The following is a 19,999-nucleotide window of genomic DNA, read 5'->3' on the forward strand; positions in this document are numbered from 1 at the left end:
AATGCATTTTAAAAGGTATACAACTCTTCGGCTCCCCAGTCTTTCGTTATTTTTTCAATTACTCTCGATTAACTTGAGACGTTTGAGACTCGACCTGAGTGGAAATAACGCTTGATGTGAGGAAAGAAATTAATTGAATAAATCCGCGACAGAACCTGCCATCCCATGGACTGCCCTGCTCAGTTGATTAATGGAAAACTGTTTGAGCTGCATACAAGTTTTAATGAAAAACGGCTGTCGATTAATTAGCTACAATGCAATCGATGGGGTGCACCTATCACTTTCGCGACTCGAATTTCAGCCAGAAGCCATCCTTGGGCTGAAGGGTGTGGCCAATGATGCTATCGAGCATATTGGTCGATGTTTTTTGGGCAGGCAGCAGCCTGAAGCTCAGAATCAATTGGTAGACGATGGATTTGAGCTCCATGAGGGCCAGTCGGTTGCCAATGCAGTTCCGCGGACCCACTCCGAATGGCAGGAAGGTGCCGGGCTTAATCTCGTCCCTGCGTTCATCTGAAAAGCGCTGGGGATCGAACCATTCCGGCTCTGCAAAGTTCTCGGGATCGTGGTGCAAAGGAAAGATGGGTATCTGCAGGACATCGCCCTTCTTGGCGGAGAGCAACGTCTTTCCGCTATCGTCACACAAGTCGATGTCCTTGCTGCACTCGCGATCTGTGGATATGGCTGGGGGCCACTTCCGAAGCCCCTCTTGGACAACCATGTCCAGGTACTTCATTCGCGTCAGTCTGTCGTAGGTGAGAGGCTTGCCATTCAGCTCCTTGTCCACCGACAGTATCTCCTCGTACAGCTCAGACTGCTCTTCGGGGTTCATGCAGAGCTCGTAGGTGAGGAAGCAGAGGGCCGAGGAGATGATTTGGAAGCCCGCGAAGAAGAAAAGCAAACACTGGGCCAGCAGATCCTCATCGGTGAACTCTGCGTACTGGCTGGCGTCCTTTGATTGGTTCACCAGCTCTGCATGCCTCAGCTGCTTGGCCTCCATCAGCAGATGAATCATGTCGGGACGTACCACATTGTGCTCCTTGCGATACCTCATGGCCACCGTCACTAGACTTGTGAAGTAATTAATATTCTCGGAGTCCAGGACCCGTATGCGGAGCAGCTATGGGACCGCAAGAGACAATTTAATGGCACATTACGAATCGCAGACTCACCTTCATTAGCCGCGGCACCAGGGCATAAAGAACAGCCTTAACAATTGACCAGGCGCTAATCTTTGACAGCGACTGTCCGATTCGATAGAATTCGTTGTCTTTCCGCCTGAATGAGTTCACGCTGAGGCCAAAGGCGACGGTGGCAATCACATCGTTGGCGAAACGCGTAAAGTAATCCTTCATTTCCAGCTCAATGGCCCCGGCATTCGATTGTTCCAGCTGCTCGCCAATATGCCGCACTGCCTCCTCGCTGCACGAATGGATCAGCTGGTACATGACCCTCATTTTGCTCCCAGTGAAGGCGGGTGTCAGAATGTAGCGCATCTCCCGCCACGGGCCATCCTTCAGCGAGATGAGGCTCTTCGACAGAATCGACTCCTGCGCATTGTTGTGCATGCTGTGGTGGTTGACGAAATGGTCGAACTCCTTAATGCCCACCAGCTTGATCAGCTCCGGATCGCGCAGGAAGATGAGGGGATCTCTCAGGGCGTACATGCCGTAGACCCTACTCCCCCGGTACTGCATATGCTGCTCGATCATATACTTCAGCACGGGCAGGCCACCGAGCATAGCTCTGATGGGTATGTTGCCCAGCAGGGGCTTGGGCTTGGCATGCGGCACGCCCCTTTCGGTGAGTACATCGTATTTGGCCACGGACCACTTGTAGAGCAGAACGAGCAGCACGACGAGCAGCGAGAGCAAAACGATCCATTGTTCCATGATGTCAGAGAGAGTGTCTTAATTAAACCGCACAAGTGTAACGCTGGAAATGAACTGACTGACACACGATTAGAATGATGATACGATGTTCAGTGAGAGGAAGCTCTCTCCGGAAAGCTCTCAAACAAAAGCTCCACACACTGCAGGCCCTCTTCGTTTCGTTATCAAGCGATCCACCATAAGGTGGTTGTCAGTCATTATCCATATCGAAATTGGATAAGTTTTATCTGCACTTAGGTATGTATAGAGATAGAGACAGGCATATTAAATATTATTGACTTTGTTTTATTTTTTGGTGCAGTCAAATCAAGCAAAAAATTCCATTAAACAAATTGCCTTTCGAATGGAATTGAAATGTGATTCCATGTTGCATTCCTAATTTGTCTAATGAAAAATGAATTGAAATACCACATGTTCGGACAACGTTCATCCTGGCCACCGCTCGCCCCTGCCCGTCATTGATTCGAATAAATGCCAAAAGGAATCAATAGGCAGCCAATTAAATGCCATAAATACAACAAAAAATCAAGGCAAAAATATTGCAACATCATCAGCAATTTAGGCAGAAAAAATGCATTCAGCTGGGAGTCGATGCAAGACGTGTATGCCCCCTGCAAAAATCAAATAAAAAGATATGGACTGTAGCCATTGCGAATGTATCATACCTCGTACTCTCTTTCATACATATCTTTATACATATGGAAAGGTATTTAGAACTTACATATTTAGCAAAGAGTAGTGATATCACCTATCAGGGATATCAAGGATTTCAAACAATCCACAGGCTCGACTCGTTTGTTACACACGTCACATATGTATGCTGGAAAATGAATACATCCTTCGCGACTCCGAATACCGTGTATAAAAGGCAATCATAAAAGCCCTTTAGTGAAGTCTATAAAAGGTCCTAGTTGGGCGAATCAGCAAGGCATTTCCCTAAAGTAGACAGACACCCAAGCTGGAGGCAATGTTTGAAGACATCCAATTGATCTGCATGAGCGTCAGGATATTGCGATTCTGGGCGCTGCTCTACGACCAAAATGTGAAGCGGTACGTCTGCCTCGGTCTGGCGTCTTTCCACATCTTCACGCAGGTGGTGTATATGCTGACCACCGACGAGGGAATCACTGGCATCATACGCAACGGCTACATGTTGGTCCTGTGGATAAATACGGTGCTAAGGGCCTACCTACTGATGCAGGATCAGGCTGGCTATGTGGAATTGATCCAGAGCCTGACAAGTGCCTACTATGATCTGGCGAGTGACAACGACTCGTACATATGCGGTTTACTGGATGATTTGAATCGACAGGGTATGTTTATGGCCAGGGGAAATCTGTTCTTTGGCCTGCTCACCTGCATGGGCTTCGGCCTCTACCCCCTAAGCTCCAGCGAAAGAGGTAAGACAATTAACTGTCAAACATCCAATTGCCAGCAAGGCCATGGCTCCTCTTCCTATCCATCCGCAGTGCTCCCTTTTGGCAGTCGGATCCCTGGTCTCGATGAGTATGCGACCCCCTACTACCAGCTGTGGTATGTCTTTCAGATGCTCATCACACCCATGGGCTGTTGCATGTATATTCCCTACACGAGCCTGATTGTGGCCTTCATCATGTTCGGCATTGTCCGGTGCAAGGCTCTGCAGCACCGCCTGCGCCTCCTGGCCGTCCGTCATCCGGCAGGGCATCGCAATTCAAGGTGCCTATCTGCCGAGATAGCCGATTGCATTCGCAGTCAGCAGAGCATTATTGAGTATGTGGACAAAATCAATCTCCTGACCACCATGATTTTCCTCTTTGAGCTGCTGGCATTTTCCGCTTTACTTTGTGCGCTTCTCTTCATGCTAATCATTGTAAGCTCGCAGCACGCTAGATTCCCACGATGCACTTCATGGTAGTTTTGTACTCTGACAGGTCGACTCCAGCAGCCAATTGATTATTGTCTGTCTCTACATCAACATGATACTGGCCCAAATCCTGGCTCTGTACTGGTACGCAAACGAGTTGAGGGAACAGAATCTGGCCGTGGCCGAGGCCGCTTACGAAACCGAGTGGTTCACCTTCGACATTCCCCTGCAGAAGAATATTCTGTTCATGATGATGAGGGCACAGCGTCCGGCTTCTGTGAGAGACCAAACATATACGATTCTAATATTATTTCGACTCTTTTTAACTCTTTCGATTTACAGATAATGTTGGGAAACGTTCGTCCCATTACCTTGGAACTGTTCCAGAATCTACTCAATACAACTTACACATTTTTTACGGTCCTTAAACGGGTCTATGGTTAAACTATAGCATATAGTTCACAAATGGCACATATGGCACACATACACACATACATATGTGTATAGGATCTCACTTGAATGTTTAATTCCGTTCACAATTGAGCACCAAATTTCACAACTGAATGAATCAAGTTAACAACAAATAAATGGTTTTTTATATACATATGTGCATATGTATATATTAGTGTTCACACTGCATTCAATTGTCACACCCCGCTATCCGAAGAGTGCAAGGGCATATAAGGGTAAATGTACTCAGTGTGTACAACTAGAAGTTTTTTTGATATCAGCAGAAATATTTCAATTCCTCCACATCGGTCAATTATTTAAGCCCGCTGAAGAACTACTCTTGGTCATCAGTAATCTGGAATGGGTATCATATAGTCGTTATAACGACCCTGCAATACATTTTTGCTGATTTTGTTCTCTTTCATTTGATGTTAAAAAATGAAATGATGTCTTGCAGTTAAAAAATACATAGGTATGTACATATATGTAGTGTGTATATAATGGAGCATGAATCAAATAGGAATGAGGAAGAAGGAATGGAAAATGTGCGATAAAAAATTTGTTTGCTAAAGTTGTCAACGAACTTTTTTGCTGGCTGACAGGTCGCCGAAGTGCGAAAACTGTCAAGCCGCATGCAGCAAAATGCAGCCAGCCACTGTCAACCGGAGGCCAGGAGCAGGAGCGCCAAAGGAGCCGAAGGCAAAACACAATTCAATTTGCTTCACACTGTGTGCTGGTGAAATTCCCCAAAAGGAGAATTAAGTTCATTATAATAATGATAATGGCAAGGAGACTTTAACTTTGATTCGCTGCCGTACAACAGATAGGCAACAGCACAGAACTATTTAATGATATGCGAATCGAAATTGGCTAAATTATAAGGGGATCCTTTAAGTGGACTTTCCATTAGAAATCTTGGTACTGCAGAGTATACCCTATTTTTGGCACGACTGGCACGAGACCCTTCAAATAGTGGCTGACAGTTTGTGTTTTCGCTTTTCCTTATTTATAGGAACCCTCCTTCGGTTTCTCCCTACACATATTAACTTGGATAATGGCTTGTAAGTATTGTAATTGATAACTTAATAGAGACCAAGGCCCTGCATGATCGAAGAGGTGTCGTAGATTTCATTGACGGAGCACAGATTGATGAAGATCGGATTGCGTCCGCTGCGGCATTCGGTGGCCGACCTATCGCCGCTCTGGTAGACAGGGGCGTTCACATCGCTTGCCCGCACAAAGTTGCATGTCATGTACTGGTGGACACTGAGGAGCCACTGGCCCGCCTCGTTGCTGGTGTTGCGGGACTCCCGCAGTATGCCGCAGCCAACATGCGTGGTGCTGTCCCGGACGAGCTGTGTGAAGTAGGCAATGCACTTGCTGATGCGAAAGTGGAGAATTCTGTGAGAGTCAAGTGGGAGGAATAGTGGGAAGTCCAGCGAGTGTCCTACCTGCTGATGGGGGGACTGTAGGCGATGATATCGCGCATGGTGCACTCCTTGTACTCGGCAAACATCTGCTCCAGCGTCGCCTTGATCACCTCGTCCTCGGTGTGGTATTCGACTTTATGATCGGTGGCTGAGGCAGGATCTGGCCGTTCGGGTGCTCCCTGCCAGCCGCCCTCGGCCACCACCTGGGCCACGTTGCGGAACTGTTCGCTGTTGCGGCAATGATCGTTGACCAGGGCACAACGCTTCACATTCAGCTCGGCAAAGCTGGCCAGCTCCGGGTCCCACTGGAGCGTGGCCATGCGCGTGGCCGGACTGAAGCCCAGCAGATCGCCCCTGGCAATCCGATCGCGGTACTCGTTCAGCTCGTTAAGAATCATGTTGCGACGGGTGGGCGAGATGCGAACTACATGGGCATCCGGACTGCAACTGTCCGCCAATTCCTGCAACGATCAAGGCAACGTAAGCAATGGAAATCCACTGTGCCTGTGTACCCCCATGTACGCCCTTACGCCAAAATTGTTGCAGGCGATGTGCTTCTCCGGGCCGGGACAAAGGGCAGGATCGCAGTAGTCAAAGGCCAGTGCCACTGGAGCGCTAGTGCCCCAGAGGTGCCACAGCAACAGCAGCAGCCACTTTGTGTCCAACATGTCGATGAGGCAGCCAACTTAGCCAGCTCTGACCTCGCGGGCGGTCTCTTATAGAGTTCGCCCCTCAAATCGATTACTGGTCAAGCGGATCTATCAGTTAACAAAATTCGACACCCCACCAGCCGCGATTGGATACACAGCATGTTCTGGAAGCAATACCCTATGCAGCGCCACCATGCTACCACCTTTATTCACTCATTCAGTTTACTTACAAAACAGTTAAAAATGTGCGCCAGTCATTTCCTCCTCTCCGATGTTATTGGCGTTGACCTCTTCGATACGATCGCATAGGAATCTATAGAGTTTGCTCTTGCCGGCGCTGCACAATTCTCCGGGAATGGTAGCCACCTCGTAGTGCTGATTATTGTTCACATTGGCCCGCGAGAAGTGACAGAGCAGGTTCAGGAAAATGGTCGCATTGCCAGACTCATCAGCCTTCACACGAATGGCGCAGCCCATGCGACTCCCATGGTCCTGGATCAGGGGTACATAGTGGCCCACACAGGTTCTGGTGTGTGTGTGTGTGTGTGTGAGCATGAGATGGTTGAAAGATAAAGGGGACCTTCCATTCGCTCACCCTTCGGACAGGGGCTGCAGCCTATGGCTTTCGTCCATGCGGCAGCCTAGAAGATCCAGGAATAGCGTGGGCAGAAGCTTGTTTATCACCAGGCGGGCGATATTGCCGCTCTGCGCCATCGTGCCGCCTAGCTGGGTGGTGGCCACATAGTGATACTTCTCCGTATTGGAGCAGTACTTGCCCTCTTCATCGCACTGACGCACCAGCAGGCTGGCCAATAGCTCCAGATTGCGGTCCCAGCTTATGGTGGGCATGCGGCCAGCGACCGAGAAGTTGCCTGCCCCACTGGCCACGTAGTTGCGCAGGATATTGATGCTCTGCAGAATGCGCTGCCGCAGCCCGCCGTTCACAAAGATGATTTGATTGCCCTTGCCACAGGCCGGGGCAAATTGCTGCGAATGAGTTGAGTGTCGATCGTTCAACCACCTGCCGTGTGCACTGTACATACCTTGGCCGTAATGCAGCCCACATGGGGATGCTCGGATGAGCAGAGATCGGGCCGGCAGAGGTCCGTCTTCTTTACAGTGGGCTTCGCCTCTCCGAAACCCTCCGCTGCGAGGGGCAGGAGGGAGAGCAGAGCGAGCAGCAGTATCGGGCAAATCATTCGGAAGCACCTTCTGTATATCATCGCCAGCGTGGCACGAATAACTCAGATCTTGGATCAAGCTAATTTATTTTCTTTATTCAGCAGCTGTGACCGATTCAATTGAGGGTGTCCAATTGCAGATCATTCGCATTGACATGCTCCTCGGGCGAGCAGAGTCCCTGGTAGTTGGCATGTGTCCCAGAAGTGCACCATTCGCCCGGATGCATGTTATCTACGTACACTCGCTGGTGGGCGATCTTCCCGCGCGAGAATTGGCAGAGTAGTGCGTAAAAGTACTGACTGCCTCTGCCGCTGCCACTGCCGGTACGACGCTCAATCAACGCACAGCCGATGTGATCGGCCCGGTCTTGGACCAGCTGAGTGAAGTATCCGCGGCATTTACTGAAATTGAAGCTCGTGTAGGAACATTGAGTCCATGCCATCCCATCCGGCTTACCCATCTTTCGGCGGCCTCCTGGAATTGATGTGATCCATCGTACAGCTCTTGTGGTCGTCCATCCAGAACTGCAGCACATACAGCACAACCGACCGAGCTGTCTTCGCATTGTGCAGCCATCGAGTGCTCCCATAGATGTAGGATACATATTTGAACGCGTTCGTATTGCTGCAGTACTCCTGCAAATTATCGCAGCCTCGCAGGGCGAACTTGGCCAGCCCTGCCAGCTCCTTGCTCCATCGCAACGTGCTCATCCTGGCGGCTGGACGGAATGGCGGGTACCTCCCCAGAGCTATGGCATTGCGGAATGCGTTTAACCTAGACAGCAGCTGGGACTGCAGATTCATGGGAAACGGCATGATGGCCGCTCCAGTTCCGCAGCTCTCGTCAAAGTCCTTGCAATAGAATAAGCTCCCACTGACCGTCATAATCAATCCATTCTCTGCACACTTACCCCATAATTCTCACAGGCAATATGCTTATTCTTGGGCGGGCAGAGATCCTCGCTGCAGTAATCGGTGGATGCCACCTCATCGCTGATCAGCAACAGACAGACAGCTAAGCTGAGAATGAACCACATTTCGAGGAAATAATCTGACTGAAATGAGGGGAATCGGGCCACGCCACCCAGACTGAAGCGGCAAATTACATGGAATTTATTTTAAGGCAGCGTGGTAATTGCTCTCCAGTTGAGCAAAGTGAAAACGTCTGGCTCTAGAAAAATCTCATGGTTCCATAAAACCGTATGCCATAATTTACTCTTGCCTATACAGGTTACCCTTTCATTTAAAAGTTCATGCGACGAAAGGCTTTCCAAATATGTAAATCGTTTACATCCTAATACTTAAAGCTACACAAATTTCTATTAAATAATTAGCCCTTGCACTTTAACTCTTTCATTCTGAAAAGACTGCAAGACCCATATATGATTACAAGCATATTCCTTTTAAAAAAAAACCTCTTAAACCTCAGCACTCGACTTAATTTAAAAGTAAGAAATGGCAAAATCATTTTCTAGTATCTGATAAACAAAATATTACATTTATATTGCAATTGGAATTTCAAAAATAGAAAACTTGTTTCCACTTTCTGGTTTCTTTCTGTTTTTATTTCATTTTTTTCACCCGATAGTGCACATCGGAATAAACAGAATTCGAGTGTATTTGATGTGCACTTCGTTGTTATTATGTTTTTATGTTTTGTTTTACATGAACACTTTACGTATTGTGTGTGTTTGGATTTGTGTAAGAGTTCCTTAATGTAGATATATAAATTAATGTTAAGCTTAGGCTGATGCTAAGGCTATATGTACAGATACATACATCACAAGGAATATATATAAATGGCTTGTTTTGCGGCCGCTTTTACTTTGGTCTTCTCATGGGAGTAGAGAAACGAATCGTTGACTAATGTGGAATTCATTTTGGATAATCAGTGTACATGCGATACATAAAGAGATGTATAAAGAGATACAGAACTAATGAAATCGACGTGTATAAAAGCGTATATCAACAAAGAAAAAATGCTCTCAAGAACGTGTCGCTATATCAGTTTCAACTGAAGTTCGGGTCCGTTCCCAACTGCATCGTTACTGCCCGAAGTTGGGATTGTAGGGCGACTGCTTCTCATAACCAGCGGGCATCACACTGGGACCGGGACTGGCAACGGCCATATCGTATGTCGGGGGATTCATATTGGCTGCACCCGCCCCAGGATACGGAGGATATGCTACGCCATGCGTTTGCATGCTGCAAAATGTGGAAACAAAATTTTAATATTTGCATTTCATTTGAACTTTACGGCGACTAGGACCCTAGCACCTACCCGGGCATTGGCATCGGCATTTGCTGATGTGCCTGCTGCTGTTGCATCGGCATGGGCATCTGAACAGTCACATTGCTGTAGAGGAAAGACATTGGATATGGAATATGAAATATGAAATTTTCATTTCGCACTTATTTGCACTTACCCAGTGGTCTGCGCCGGATACGGAGTGCCGTAGACGTTGCCGGCCGGGTAGCCGGGCGGGGGCAGCTGTGTAACGGGATATCCGCCAGGGGCTGTGTGGGTGGCGGATGTTACCACAACGGGAGCTGCAATGACAGAGATTAGAAATAGTAAATTATAAAACGAACTACTATGCGATAGCTGAAAACCAATTCTGTATGTGGATGCAATAAAAAAAATCTGAAATAGCTACGAAAGCAGTATATTCCCGATGATAAGCTACCCGATAAGCCACTGCGAACGCGCAGTGGTGACTCAGATATTCGAGCGCTGCCAAGTTGAGCGAATATGCAACATTTTTTGCATGTATTTACCACATTCACCGATTGAGTAGCCAACATTTCGGGCAGCTTTCTTCTGGCGTAGCATGCAAACCAAAGCCGTGGTAACGGTGAATATGGTAAAGCCGATAAATAGGCCTATCAATAAACCGTTCATTTCCGATTGCTGGACAGGACAAGAAGAAAACACAGACAAACGCCTTTCGATACCACACGAAACACTATGAAAAAGCTTTGCCATTTCTATACTTGGCCGAGGCCGATTATGGCCCAACCGATAAGCGAATCGCTTGACTACGATCTATCCACGACATGCGTACACACATATTTTCTTTTATTCGTATAAATAGTTATTTGGCAGAGAATTTGCTTAGGATCGTGGCATGGTGAAATTCATTAATCAAACGGGGAATCCCCATTTCGATTGTTACCGTCACTGATTGTGTATCCAACATTTCGGGCTGCCTTCTGCTTGCGTCGTATGCAAACCACAACCGAGGTAACGACGAATACAGTGCAAGCGATAGACAGGGCGATGAAAAAAGCCAACATTTCGGTACAGAGAACACAAAACACCTTCCCGTCAGGTCAGAAAACAAACTGAAAAGCTCTCGTATGACAGCCCTATTGTTCCCCACACCCAGACCGTGTCTAATCAATGGCCGATTATGGCCCACACGATAAGCGATTCCGTCTGGGGGGATGTGACATACACATGTTTACATGTCTTCTGTGTTCATTTCTTTATGATCAGCACTTGATATTCTAAACTATTAATTACTTACTCATTCTCCTGAACTTTTTGGCCAAGCAGAATAGTGTTAAAAACATACAAAAGGAGACTAATAAAAACACAGAAACCGATATAATGGGAATTATATAGAACTCCATTTTGAGTACAACAAACAAAGTAAAAAAGCACAATGCTTTCAGTTTGGGCACGCGAAACCTACTGATTTTTGTATGGCTATTAAACCTTATGGTTAAATTGACTGATATGAAAATCGGTTGCTTGATGTTATCAATCGTATTTTTGGAGGGAACTCCCCTGGAACCCACCTGCACACTTGGTTAGCTGCGCCCTTTGGTTGCGTCCGCGGGTGAGAAATGCGGCCACTGACGTCAGGAAGAAGACAGAGAATGTGAAGAAGAGTATCCAGTATAGGCCAGAGTCATCCATGATGTTAGGACTTTAAAGCGATATTCACGGCATCGACTGTGCACAAAGACTAAAACCGCAATGCAAAGCAAAAGCGGCTAAATTGGCAGTCGGAAAAGTGCCAGTAATGGCCAAAGAAAAGGGCAATCGCACTCATAAAGATAACCTATCTGAGCACACACACTCGCACTCACAGTATAACCAAATGACACGGAACTTACGGAGATCGTTGAGCGCCTGAATGCGACGTTGACGACGTCTCAAATACACTGCACTGACCAAAACACTGCTGCACACAGAGTAGAAGAGCAGCTTGATGAGAAATCGCATAACGTTGACGTACAGGTGGATGTGGTGGTAGGACTCTGCGGTCTGGTATTTGGCTTCCAGTGTTAAGTTGGTCATATTTCGTCTTAGATCACGTCTCTGGCCACGATCCAGGCATATACCACCACCAGAGCCACCAGAATTGACAGAGATCCAAGCTCGAATGCCAGGAACTTACAATTCAAATGCATTCGCTGCGATATTCTCTCGATTACATCGAATATGGTGGCGTTCATGCTGAGAGGGTTCGACTGAACTAAATGGGTCACCTAATAATTTGCTCGATGGCCCAGCCCTATGTTGATTAAGTGAGGCGCATAAAGGTTTTGTTTGCCAATTAGCAAATTGGTAATATCAACTAATGGATTCCAGCTGGCTAATAATACAACTGGAAGCAGTTGAAAGAGTACAGCAGTGTTATTTATCAATCACAGTTTGCTACCAGTGTCTGCAAATATAATAAAACCACAGCGTCATCGTCTACACTCCACTGGGCATTACAATTCCTTAATCTTTTAACGCATATTTATAGCGTAGGTCTTATAATATTTTATAGACTTCATGTCAGGATAGCCAGAAATATTCGTTAGTAGTCCATTTAAAGGATATTTATCAAGTTGGTTCAAAGGATGTCAAAAGGTCACTCAATGACCATTTTCATTGAAGTTCTGCTATTGAATGGCATAAATTACGCCACCGTGGTCGACAATACATATACATATATCAATTATCAGTTAATTTTCTTATCACTTAGCCACTTAGCCACAATTAAAGTTCATTAGAGCATTAATTAGATCAACTGTTAAAATAGCACTTGGGTTTAATATCTCATTCATAATCACTTTTTCCTGTGCCAAATATTATCTACGAAGCAATTCATACACATACACAAAAGTAACGGAGACAAGGCACATGAGAGAATAACAGACACAGGGATTAAGGGATTAAATAGTGAGGATAATCTCGCAATCAGTTCATACACAGTTCAAATGGCAGCTAAAAATGAGGATGCGTAAGTATGAATTTTCTGTTATTCTTCCCATAACATTTCTATGGGAATTTCTAAGCCATAAATTAAACTGGGCGTACAGTTCGCCGATAGCCAAGAATGTTTATGGTGGGGAAAATCCAAAATCTAGATGATTTTTTACATGGTCGAGTCGCTCAACTCGCAATACGATCGAAGACATGAAAAGCTAGCAAGAAAACGCTGAATGACGTCATTCAAAAGTTCTGCCATGACACTGCCAGATGCAATTCCGGTTATCTATCTGCCGCAGAGCTTTTTCCCATTTGCTGCTGGCTTTCATTTCGATAAGGGAATTACCAACGTTTCTTTGCTGCGAATCTTGTTTAGATAATCCAATCAAAACATTCTGACTAATACTCTGGAGCAAACAGAGTTTTTAGAATAAGTATTACTCACAAGAGAAAATATTGTGTAACATATAAAGGTTAAGAGATGTTTCAAACATTTTCCAATTTTTAAGAAAAATTCCTTATTTCTTTAAGTGCAATTTTTTGGTCAAACTTTATATAATATCTATTTTAGGTTGAATTACTCACGATCCGTTTTTTGACGTCTTTTCTTGTTGGCTTTAATACTGCAGTAGCAACTGGCACATATCAACAGCAATAAAAATAGCACGAAAGCACCAATGTAAATGAGATTAATAGCGAAAATATCATCATCCCAAGGCACGAATATGAAAAAGTTCATGGTAGAAAAACCGTTCCAATGCCACCGAATAACGAGATCAAACTGAGTGAAAGAAGCTCACTGAATGCTTAGATATATTGCTCAGATAACCAAGATCTTTTCCCAGCTTATAGATTAGATAAGAGGGGTTGGTTTTTAGGTGGCCCTATATGTACATGCTGGCTAATCCATGGGCATACCTTCCACCTGTCATCTGGAATAAACAATGTAACAAACCTAGCAGTCATACACTAGGGAAGCGATGATTAGGACACCAAAAAAAGAAAAGCAAAATACATATCGAATTCTGAATTGATAATTGTATCCTTAGTATTATATTCTATGGCATGTGTTATTCTGTAGAGCTCGCAGTTCGTTTGAATGCAAAGAACTGAAACTTTCGACTCATCAACTCTCCAGCGATTTGCTATGGTTAAGGCACTGTACATCTATTTACATGCTAGCTTATCCATTGACATACCTTCTTCCTCCTGTCTGGAACAACTTCTGCAACAAGCCCTGTAGCAACGGCAGCAACCGATGATTATGACTAAAAGTAGTACGCTGAATCTAGCGGCAACTCTGTAATCCGCATTAGTATATCTAAATTGACTTGAATCGTGTTCCATTTTATGTCTCTGTTTGTAGTGGGAGATCCTTGCCTGCTTGTCTCTTCCTTAAACCGTATTTACTTGCACTTTTCTTTGGAATTTTTTACACACAACACAGACCTCTACCCAATTTAATGAACTTTTGGAAGATTTCGTTACTTAGCTGGTTTTGGTTCTCAAGAGCTAGCTGGGGCGAGCGGATTGGGGGGAGGATTCTCCTTGATCTTCTTGAAGATCCACAAAAAGGATAGATCCGGCTCGAAGGACCAATATTTGTAGTGGGAGATCCTTGCCTGCTTGTCTCTTCCTTCAATTCCTTCAATAGATGAAAGAATTTTCGGAAAATAATGCGCTTGCGCGTCGTTCTTTATTCCAAGGTCTGATTTCAACTAAACTACACATGATTAAGCTTAGATCTAATGAGCAATGAAGAGGCCGCTCCAAAAGCTTTCATGCTTCGGGAGCATAAGCTTGAAGCCTATTGGCTGCATCGGTGCCTACTTTGCGGCTTAAACAGTCTCAATTCACTTAAATCATGGTCCATTGTCTGTGTGAATTGACTTAAATCATATTCCATAGAAGGTATCATTCTGAAGAACTCGCAACAAAACTCGCAAAACCAAAACACGTTTAAATGCAACGAACTGAAACTTTCGACTGATCAACTCTCTAGCGATTTGCTAGGGTTAGGACAACTATGCAGTATGCATAGGTATGTACAGTGATACGTCAGGTTATGCAAACGAAACGTCTCAAGAGAATTTACTGCAGTAGATCACATAGACCTTCGGCCTATTGGGAGTTACCATGTTCGGCTCTGTTCGTGTGTCTAGCCGGTCTAGCGCTTGCTCTTTACTGGGGAAACCCGAAATTACGAGCGCAAATCTACTGATTCATTTACTCACTGGCAAAGCTCAGAATCTGTTTGTAGATTTGCAGTGCAACGCAGCAACGTAGGCAAATGCAAGCTATCCAAATGGCTATGAAAAGCATCGCGACGGCCAACAGCAGGAGGAGGGCCGTCCAAGCCATTGAATATATCAATTGAAACTGTTTGCCACAAATGTAAATAAAATGGAGCTAGTCTTAGAGGCAGGTGCAAGTGCAACTACAACTGCAACTGCTGGCAGATTTATCGGGAAACAGAAACAGTTGCAGATTAAGTCCAGCTTTAACAACTGTGAGTGGCGGGCGTACTCACCCCCACCTGCGCAGCGCATTTTGTGCCACCAGTCCAGGAGCTTGAGGTAAGTCAGCAATATCCCCAGCAGACACAGCAGTATGATCAGGGGAGATAAGTCCATTGCCGATTACATCCAAGCCATCTGATTGTCCAAACGGAACTGAAATATGCTGCTGGCAATTGATTGTTGAAGAAGAACATCACCAACACTTACGAGAGTGTTAGCAAATCAACTAAACAAACAGTTGAACAACTGTTTTTTGTGCTGAATCTCTATAATTTTAGGTTCAATTAAAAAAAAAAAGCAAGTAAAAATTTTGCAGCCTGCTTTTGGGCCACGTTCGAAAATCACACAAAATACGAGCGAGAAGTAAAGTCACAAACACGAGAGCTGCCTTTTAGATCCCTACCCTTGGCTATTTTTAGCATGCTTAGGTCAAAATCGGTGACTAATCATTTATTTCACAACTTTTTGTCGATAGGGAAAAGTACTACCACTACTTATAGCCGCTGGCCACTATCCAGGCAATGACCACCACCAAAGCCACCAGAATAGATCTTAGCGTATCTTATAAAGAAGAAAAGTGGGGCTCGTTTTTACCTTGCTCCTGCTGTATGGAACAAACCCTGCAACAAGCCCTGCAGCAAAGCCGACAGCAACCGATGATTAGGACTAAAATTAGTACGGATAATCCACAGGGCATTTTTTAATTCTTATGAGTATGTCATTATGTACAATTTGCAGGTAGGTACATACAAACACACATACATATATGTACAATATATTTACAGTTATATTATTGAGTCATTCACTTAAATTTATTACTTATGTATTAATTGAAGAAAAAAGTGCATAAAGTAAGAACAAAGCAAATAAAGATTAAAGAACTTTCTATAAACTGAAATCAGTTTTCTTCAAGAGTTTGTTCACAATCATCATTTAGTTAAGTCCAAATTCAAGTCGAACGAAAGCACCGGCAATGTTAGATACTAACTTGCTTCAATGACACCCTTGTCTTCTGCTCTTTGCTTTCTCTTACGGATGGAAGAGCGTATTATGACCGTCAGTATTGCACAGAGAACCACCACGAATATCGAGCACAGGATAATTGTTGAGATCGTCAGATCCCTTTCACCCGGAACATGCGGCATATTTTCGGTGGGCTATTAATTTAGCAACTATATTCGATTCGAAGCTCTTTCAGTCTTTTTCCACAGAATGTCGAATATCTTAAGTGTTCCTCTTGTTCATTGCGCAGACGTTGGACAATGACTGCGCGACGAGTGTTGCCTCCTTATAGGTTTTTGTAAGAGTTACCAGACGGGCTGGACTCATTGTATCCCAACAGAGTGGGTTTCGGCATTGGAAGAGCAGATAAGATTAGGAGCCATCGCATTGGCTGTGACGCTTAGCGCGTAATGCGATTAAAGTCGCCGTATAGTCCTGATACCAAGCCAAACGTGTGCATAGAGCCATGGGGATCGTAAATACTGTCAAGTGGACAGCGTATTTACAGCTCAAAACCTACGTCAATTGTTTGAATCAATCAAAAGAGAACAGTTTTATTTCGAGCTCCAAAATTATAGCCGCAAAAATAGAAAATGTGTAGGTAGGCAAACGAGACACCACCTTAAATCAAGCCGAAACGATTATCACCATTTTGTGAGTAAAGTGTGCGCTCCACAAACAGAAGGACAGCACTGATACTCTATAAGCAATCGTGGAAATAATCCCAGATGGTATGAGTTCTTCGTTTAAAGTGCTAACACAACAAAAGCTCTGTTTACATCCTATTGCTAAGTATCTCGTTCTAGATTCGTAAGCCAATACTCTCATGAGCACAGACATCCTGCTCGTCGCAGAGAGCATTTTTCTTGGAATAACGACTGTTGTCTTTAGCAAAATAGTCATAAATAAGCTGAAAAATGGATGCGCAGTCAGCGCGATGTACCTCATCTGTGAGTCTTACGAACCCATCAGAAAAGTATGTATGTATTTTTCTGAAGCAACACCAACTAAGTGAGTGATCTATCAGTAGCAAAAAAAAGAAACGATTCTGTTTTTCCATACCAGACAATAATTTCATAGCAAGAATTCGAATGGAACTGTGGAACCTTACACTACATTTTCTTGAAGTGTTTAAACAAGTATCTAATCAAAACCAGTCTAAACGTTGGCGGCACTCTTGCTGCGACACTATACTACCTGTTACTCAGTTTTTATGTAAATATGGGCATTTCCATGAAAATACCCGAATCTCGGCTATCTTTATATTTTTCAACCTTTATTAACCCAATAAATATCCCTTGCAAAAGTGTATTACTTTCAATTAAAAATAAAAAACCTGTAACTTCAAAATTGTGGCGCTTGGGTGTTGGGAAAACCAAAAATTGATTCGGGGTGATATCTTAGGAGTTTGCTGGGGTTCCACAAAAATGTAATATACCCCTGTATTTTTTGAGTGCAGCTGGTATATAATCTAAAATCTATACTATAAATTTGTAGAAAAAGATATGTGTGTTATCGGATATCTCCGCAACGCGTCCACCAAATTTCATGCTGTTTTTTGTTTTTGAAATGATAGCCAGAGTAAGTGGCATTGTTTCTATACAAAAATTTTAAATTTTCTATAAATAGGTCTATCGAAAACTAAAAATTAATCAACAAAAAATCTCAAATTCGGTCTAAAAATGTGTGTTTGAACGCGTATTTCATTTCATTTGTCATTCTGAAGAACATAGCATTTTATGATAGATTTTGTTTTTATCACTTTTTGTTTAAAAAATGTTTTCTGAAAAAATTCCAATTCGTGTAGGTATATTTGTTGCTTTTGATTATCATTGTTTTATTTCGATGAATTCCTAAACATTAAATGCATGTAGTAAGCAGCGAAGCGCGCGGGTCTGCTAGTTTAGTATACATTTGCTATCTTTCATATATAATTTCCTCATTAATCAAGTAGATGCATAAATCTACTCTACTAGTACGCGTACTACTTTTGAGCACCGACCAAGTTGACGTCAAAGGTTTTTCAAGGCAGATTGTCGACCAATGTCGAACAGGACAAAACACACCTTAATCGAAATGTGAAACATGCTTAATTTGTACATAAATTATAACGATAATCTATATACAATTCAGTACGGCGCTCAATGCAAATGGCGACTTAAGTTTATGCCACTTGTGGTCACCATGATTAGATTTCGATGGCTCTTGTGTTTCAAGTTGTTCCCAGAACCGACCGATCCAATCATCTAATGATGACAATTTAATCACTTTTCTCTGCTCACCATTCGAGCCTACAGCACAGTTGGCCAGACGAATTTGACGGGCCCGACGGATGCGTATCAGGACTAGGATCAGCATCACTATGAAGAACACCATCAGAATGGGGAACCAGATATCGAAGTATATGTAAATCATTTCGAATGGTTTTTTTACGCGACGTGAGGGGTTTTAAAGTCCAGCAAGTACTGCAGGCAATTACTTTCGATGCCTGCCAGACATGTGCCATAGATATTAACCGAACCAATGTGGGTACATATGTACATACATGTGTATGTGGTTATCTATTAAATTAAAACGAAGTGATATCGAGGCAGTGCTACTGGGGCTGAGTCATGTGTAACTTGGAAATGACTCTGCGTCATTCTACATATAAAATCTGCAGGGTATTTAGAAGGGTTTCCTAATGACAGGGATCGGGACAGTTTCTAGCACAGATGGTTAGGGAACAAGATTTTTATAGTGAGGCAGCAGATGATCTAGTAGATAGATAGACTCGTAGGGGAACTCCCGGACAGCCTATGGCTACACTTCGATACGTAATCTATACAGTCGATAAGATATGAATATATAAAGTTAATTAGACAATTATTTATACATTGATAAAGCAAATTACCTATATACATAAACACACACACACACAAACATAAAGGTATCAGCCATAAAACATATTTGGTTTTGTTTACGAAGCAGCGAAGAAGAAAAAACTTGAGTAATAAACACAAACTAAATGCCAAAGAGACGCAATTAAAGTTTTTTGTAAAGCATTTCGATAATGCGCCTCTCTCTCTCTTTCTGGAAATCTCTTAGAAAAGGCACTTTTCCCATAAGCAAATTTTGACCTGGCAAATTTGTGTTCCCTCTAATATGGAGAACATCACATGTTTGCCGAATCCACTGAAGGAGCTATGAGTCATTGCCGCACGCCATGTGATTAAGAAATTTGATCTCTACTCACTGGATAGCACCGCGCCTTGGCGCCTGCTGGTGCAACAATAGCCGCAGCAGCTCATGATGAGAAACGTCAAGACAAAGAACATGAAAACACTCCAGAAATCCATGGCGAAATCGTCCAGGTCGTCAAACTCGAAGTCGTCCACTGCGAATAGCAAATATGAAAAGAGATTGCACAAATGAGGGGGTATGAAACTTACGTTTGTTTAACTTCTGTGAATAGTTAAGAGTAAATTCCACTTGTTGCAGTCGGCTGCAGAGCGTTAAATGGATTGCTGAGCCTTCAGTATTCTCTATGCACACGTGTACTCTACAGTTCTCCAAGCAATTTCACTGGCTAAACACAGCACACTGCTATGTTAATCAATATTTTAATAATCTAATCAAATGACGTTAATCTGAAACTCCACTTGCAATCATTTTTAACAGAGACGGTAGTGTTGCAGGATTTCGGAAACCTGGGATGTTGTACAGCACTCTTTGGTGGAGCAGAAACAGCTGTTATATTTCAGTGTTGCTTAACAGTATCACTCAAAAATACCTACATGCTTCTTTGCCATCAATGCTGGGACATGCTCTCTTTCGC

The 19,999-nt window shown here is 43.9% G+C and overlaps 6 protein-coding genes and 1 long non-coding RNA gene across 21 annotated transcripts; 2 read left to right on the forward strand and 5 right to left on the reverse strand.

Moving 5' to 3' along the window:
• Window positions 1–202: 202 nt before the first annotated feature.
• LOC111072590 (probable cytochrome P450 9h1) lies at window positions 203–1,931 on the reverse strand. Its single transcript, XM_022364559.2, has 2 exons — window positions 1,173–1,931; window positions 203–1,120 (listed from the first exon to the last, which is right to left on the reverse strand). The coding sequence occupies exons 1-2, from the start codon at window positions 1,890–1,892 to the stop codon at window positions 278–280; spliced, it is 1,563 nt and encodes a 520-aa protein (XP_022220251.2). The 5' UTR covers window positions 1,893–1,931; the 3' UTR covers window positions 203–277.
• Window positions 1,932–2,583: 652 nt separating this feature from the next.
• Window positions 2,584–4,365, forward strand: LOC111072648 (odorant receptor 49b). The gene is made up of 4 exons (XM_022364638.2): window positions 2,584–3,292; window positions 3,362–3,744; window positions 3,806–4,015; window positions 4,081–4,365. Exons 1-4 carry the CDS (start codon window positions 2,860–2,862, stop codon window positions 4,180–4,182), a joined length of 1,128 nt encoding a protein of 375 aa, XP_022220330.2. The 5' UTR covers window positions 2,584–2,859; the 3' UTR covers window positions 4,183–4,365.
• Window positions 4,366–4,988: 623 nt separating this feature from the next.
• On the reverse strand, window positions 4,989–6,307 carry LOC111072649 (antigen 5 like allergen Cul n 1). Of its 2 annotated transcripts, none has more exons than XM_022364640.2 (3): window positions 6,149–6,307; window positions 5,640–6,079; window positions 4,989–5,568 (listed from the first exon to the last, which is right to left on the reverse strand). In XM_022364640.2, the coding sequence occupies exons 1-3, from the start codon at window positions 6,284–6,286 to the stop codon at window positions 5,271–5,273; spliced, it is 876 nt and encodes a 291-aa protein (XP_022220332.1). In that variant the 5' UTR covers window positions 6,287–6,307; the 3' UTR covers window positions 4,989–5,270. The 2 variants fall into 2 exon arrangements, with proteins under 2 accessions (XP_022220332.1, XP_022220331.1); XM_022364639.2 differs by having other exon boundaries at window positions 4,989–5,589.
• Window positions 6,308–6,430: 123 nt separating this feature from the next.
• LOC111072586 (antigen 5 like allergen Cul n 1) lies at window positions 6,431–7,519 on the reverse strand. The gene is made up of 3 exons (XM_022364543.2): window positions 7,312–7,519; window positions 6,864–7,255; window positions 6,431–6,794 (listed from the first exon to the last, which is right to left on the reverse strand). The coding sequence occupies exons 1-3, from the start codon at window positions 7,489–7,491 to the stop codon at window positions 6,506–6,508; spliced, it is 861 nt and encodes a 286-aa protein (XP_022220235.2). The 5' UTR covers window positions 7,492–7,519; the 3' UTR covers window positions 6,431–6,505.
• A 5-nt stretch (window positions 7,520–7,524) lies between these two features.
• Window positions 7,525–8,515, reverse strand: LOC111072587 (antigen 5 like allergen Cul n 1). 2 transcript variants are annotated; one of them, XM_022364546.2, is made up of 3 exons: window positions 8,361–8,515; window positions 7,907–8,301; window positions 7,525–7,851 (listed from the first exon to the last, which is right to left on the reverse strand). In XM_022364546.2, the coding sequence occupies exons 1-3, from the start codon at window positions 8,484–8,486 to the stop codon at window positions 7,566–7,568; spliced, it is 807 nt and encodes a 268-aa protein (XP_022220238.2). In that variant the 5' UTR covers window positions 8,487–8,515; the 3' UTR covers window positions 7,525–7,565. The 2 variants fall into 2 exon arrangements, with proteins under 2 accessions (XP_022220238.2, XP_022220236.2); XM_022364544.2 differs by having other exon boundaries at window positions 7,907–8,323; window positions 8,361–8,435.
• Window positions 8,516–8,996: 481 nt separating this feature from the next.
• On the reverse strand, window positions 8,997–19,856 carry LOC111072589 (SR-related and CTD-associated factor 4). Of its 11 annotated transcripts, XM_022364558.2 has the most exons (5): window positions 19,614–19,856; window positions 19,418–19,558; window positions 9,876–9,999; window positions 9,731–9,805; window positions 8,997–9,654 (listed from the first exon to the last, which is right to left on the reverse strand). In XM_022364558.2, the coding sequence occupies exons 2-5, from the start codon at window positions 19,518–19,520 to the stop codon at window positions 9,495–9,497; spliced, it is 462 nt and encodes a 153-aa protein (XP_022220250.1). In that variant the 5' UTR covers window positions 19,521–19,558; window positions 19,614–19,856; the 3' UTR covers window positions 8,997–9,494. The 11 variants fall into 11 exon arrangements, with proteins under 11 accessions (XP_022220250.1, XP_022220245.2, XP_041448923.1 ...); XM_022364553.2 differs by lacking the exons at window positions 19,418–19,558; window positions 19,614–19,856 and adding an exon at window positions 18,465–18,573; XM_041592989.1 differs by lacking the exons at window positions 19,418–19,558; window positions 19,614–19,856 and adding an exon at window positions 16,169–16,419.
• On the forward strand, window positions 16,619–17,514 carry LOC121404123. Of its 3 annotated transcripts, none has more exons than XR_005967719.1 (3): window positions 16,619–16,913; window positions 16,989–17,193; window positions 17,248–17,514. It is a non-coding gene; the product is annotated as an uncharacterized LOC121404123 (long non-coding RNA). The 3 variants fall into 3 exon arrangements; XR_005967720.1 differs by having other exon boundaries at window positions 16,989–17,158; window positions 17,213–17,514; XR_005967721.1 differs by lacking the exon at window positions 17,248–17,514 and having other exon boundaries at window positions 16,976–17,158.
• Window positions 19,857–19,999: the final 143 nt, after the last annotated feature.

This window comes from Drosophila obscura, unplaced genomic scaffold (genome assembly GCF_018151105.1).
Source record: "Drosophila obscura isolate BZ-5 IFL unplaced genomic scaffold, ASM1815110v1 contig_186, whole genome shotgun sequence".
Taxonomy (NCBI): domain Eukaryota; kingdom Metazoa; phylum Arthropoda; class Insecta; order Diptera; family Drosophilidae; genus Drosophila; species Drosophila obscura.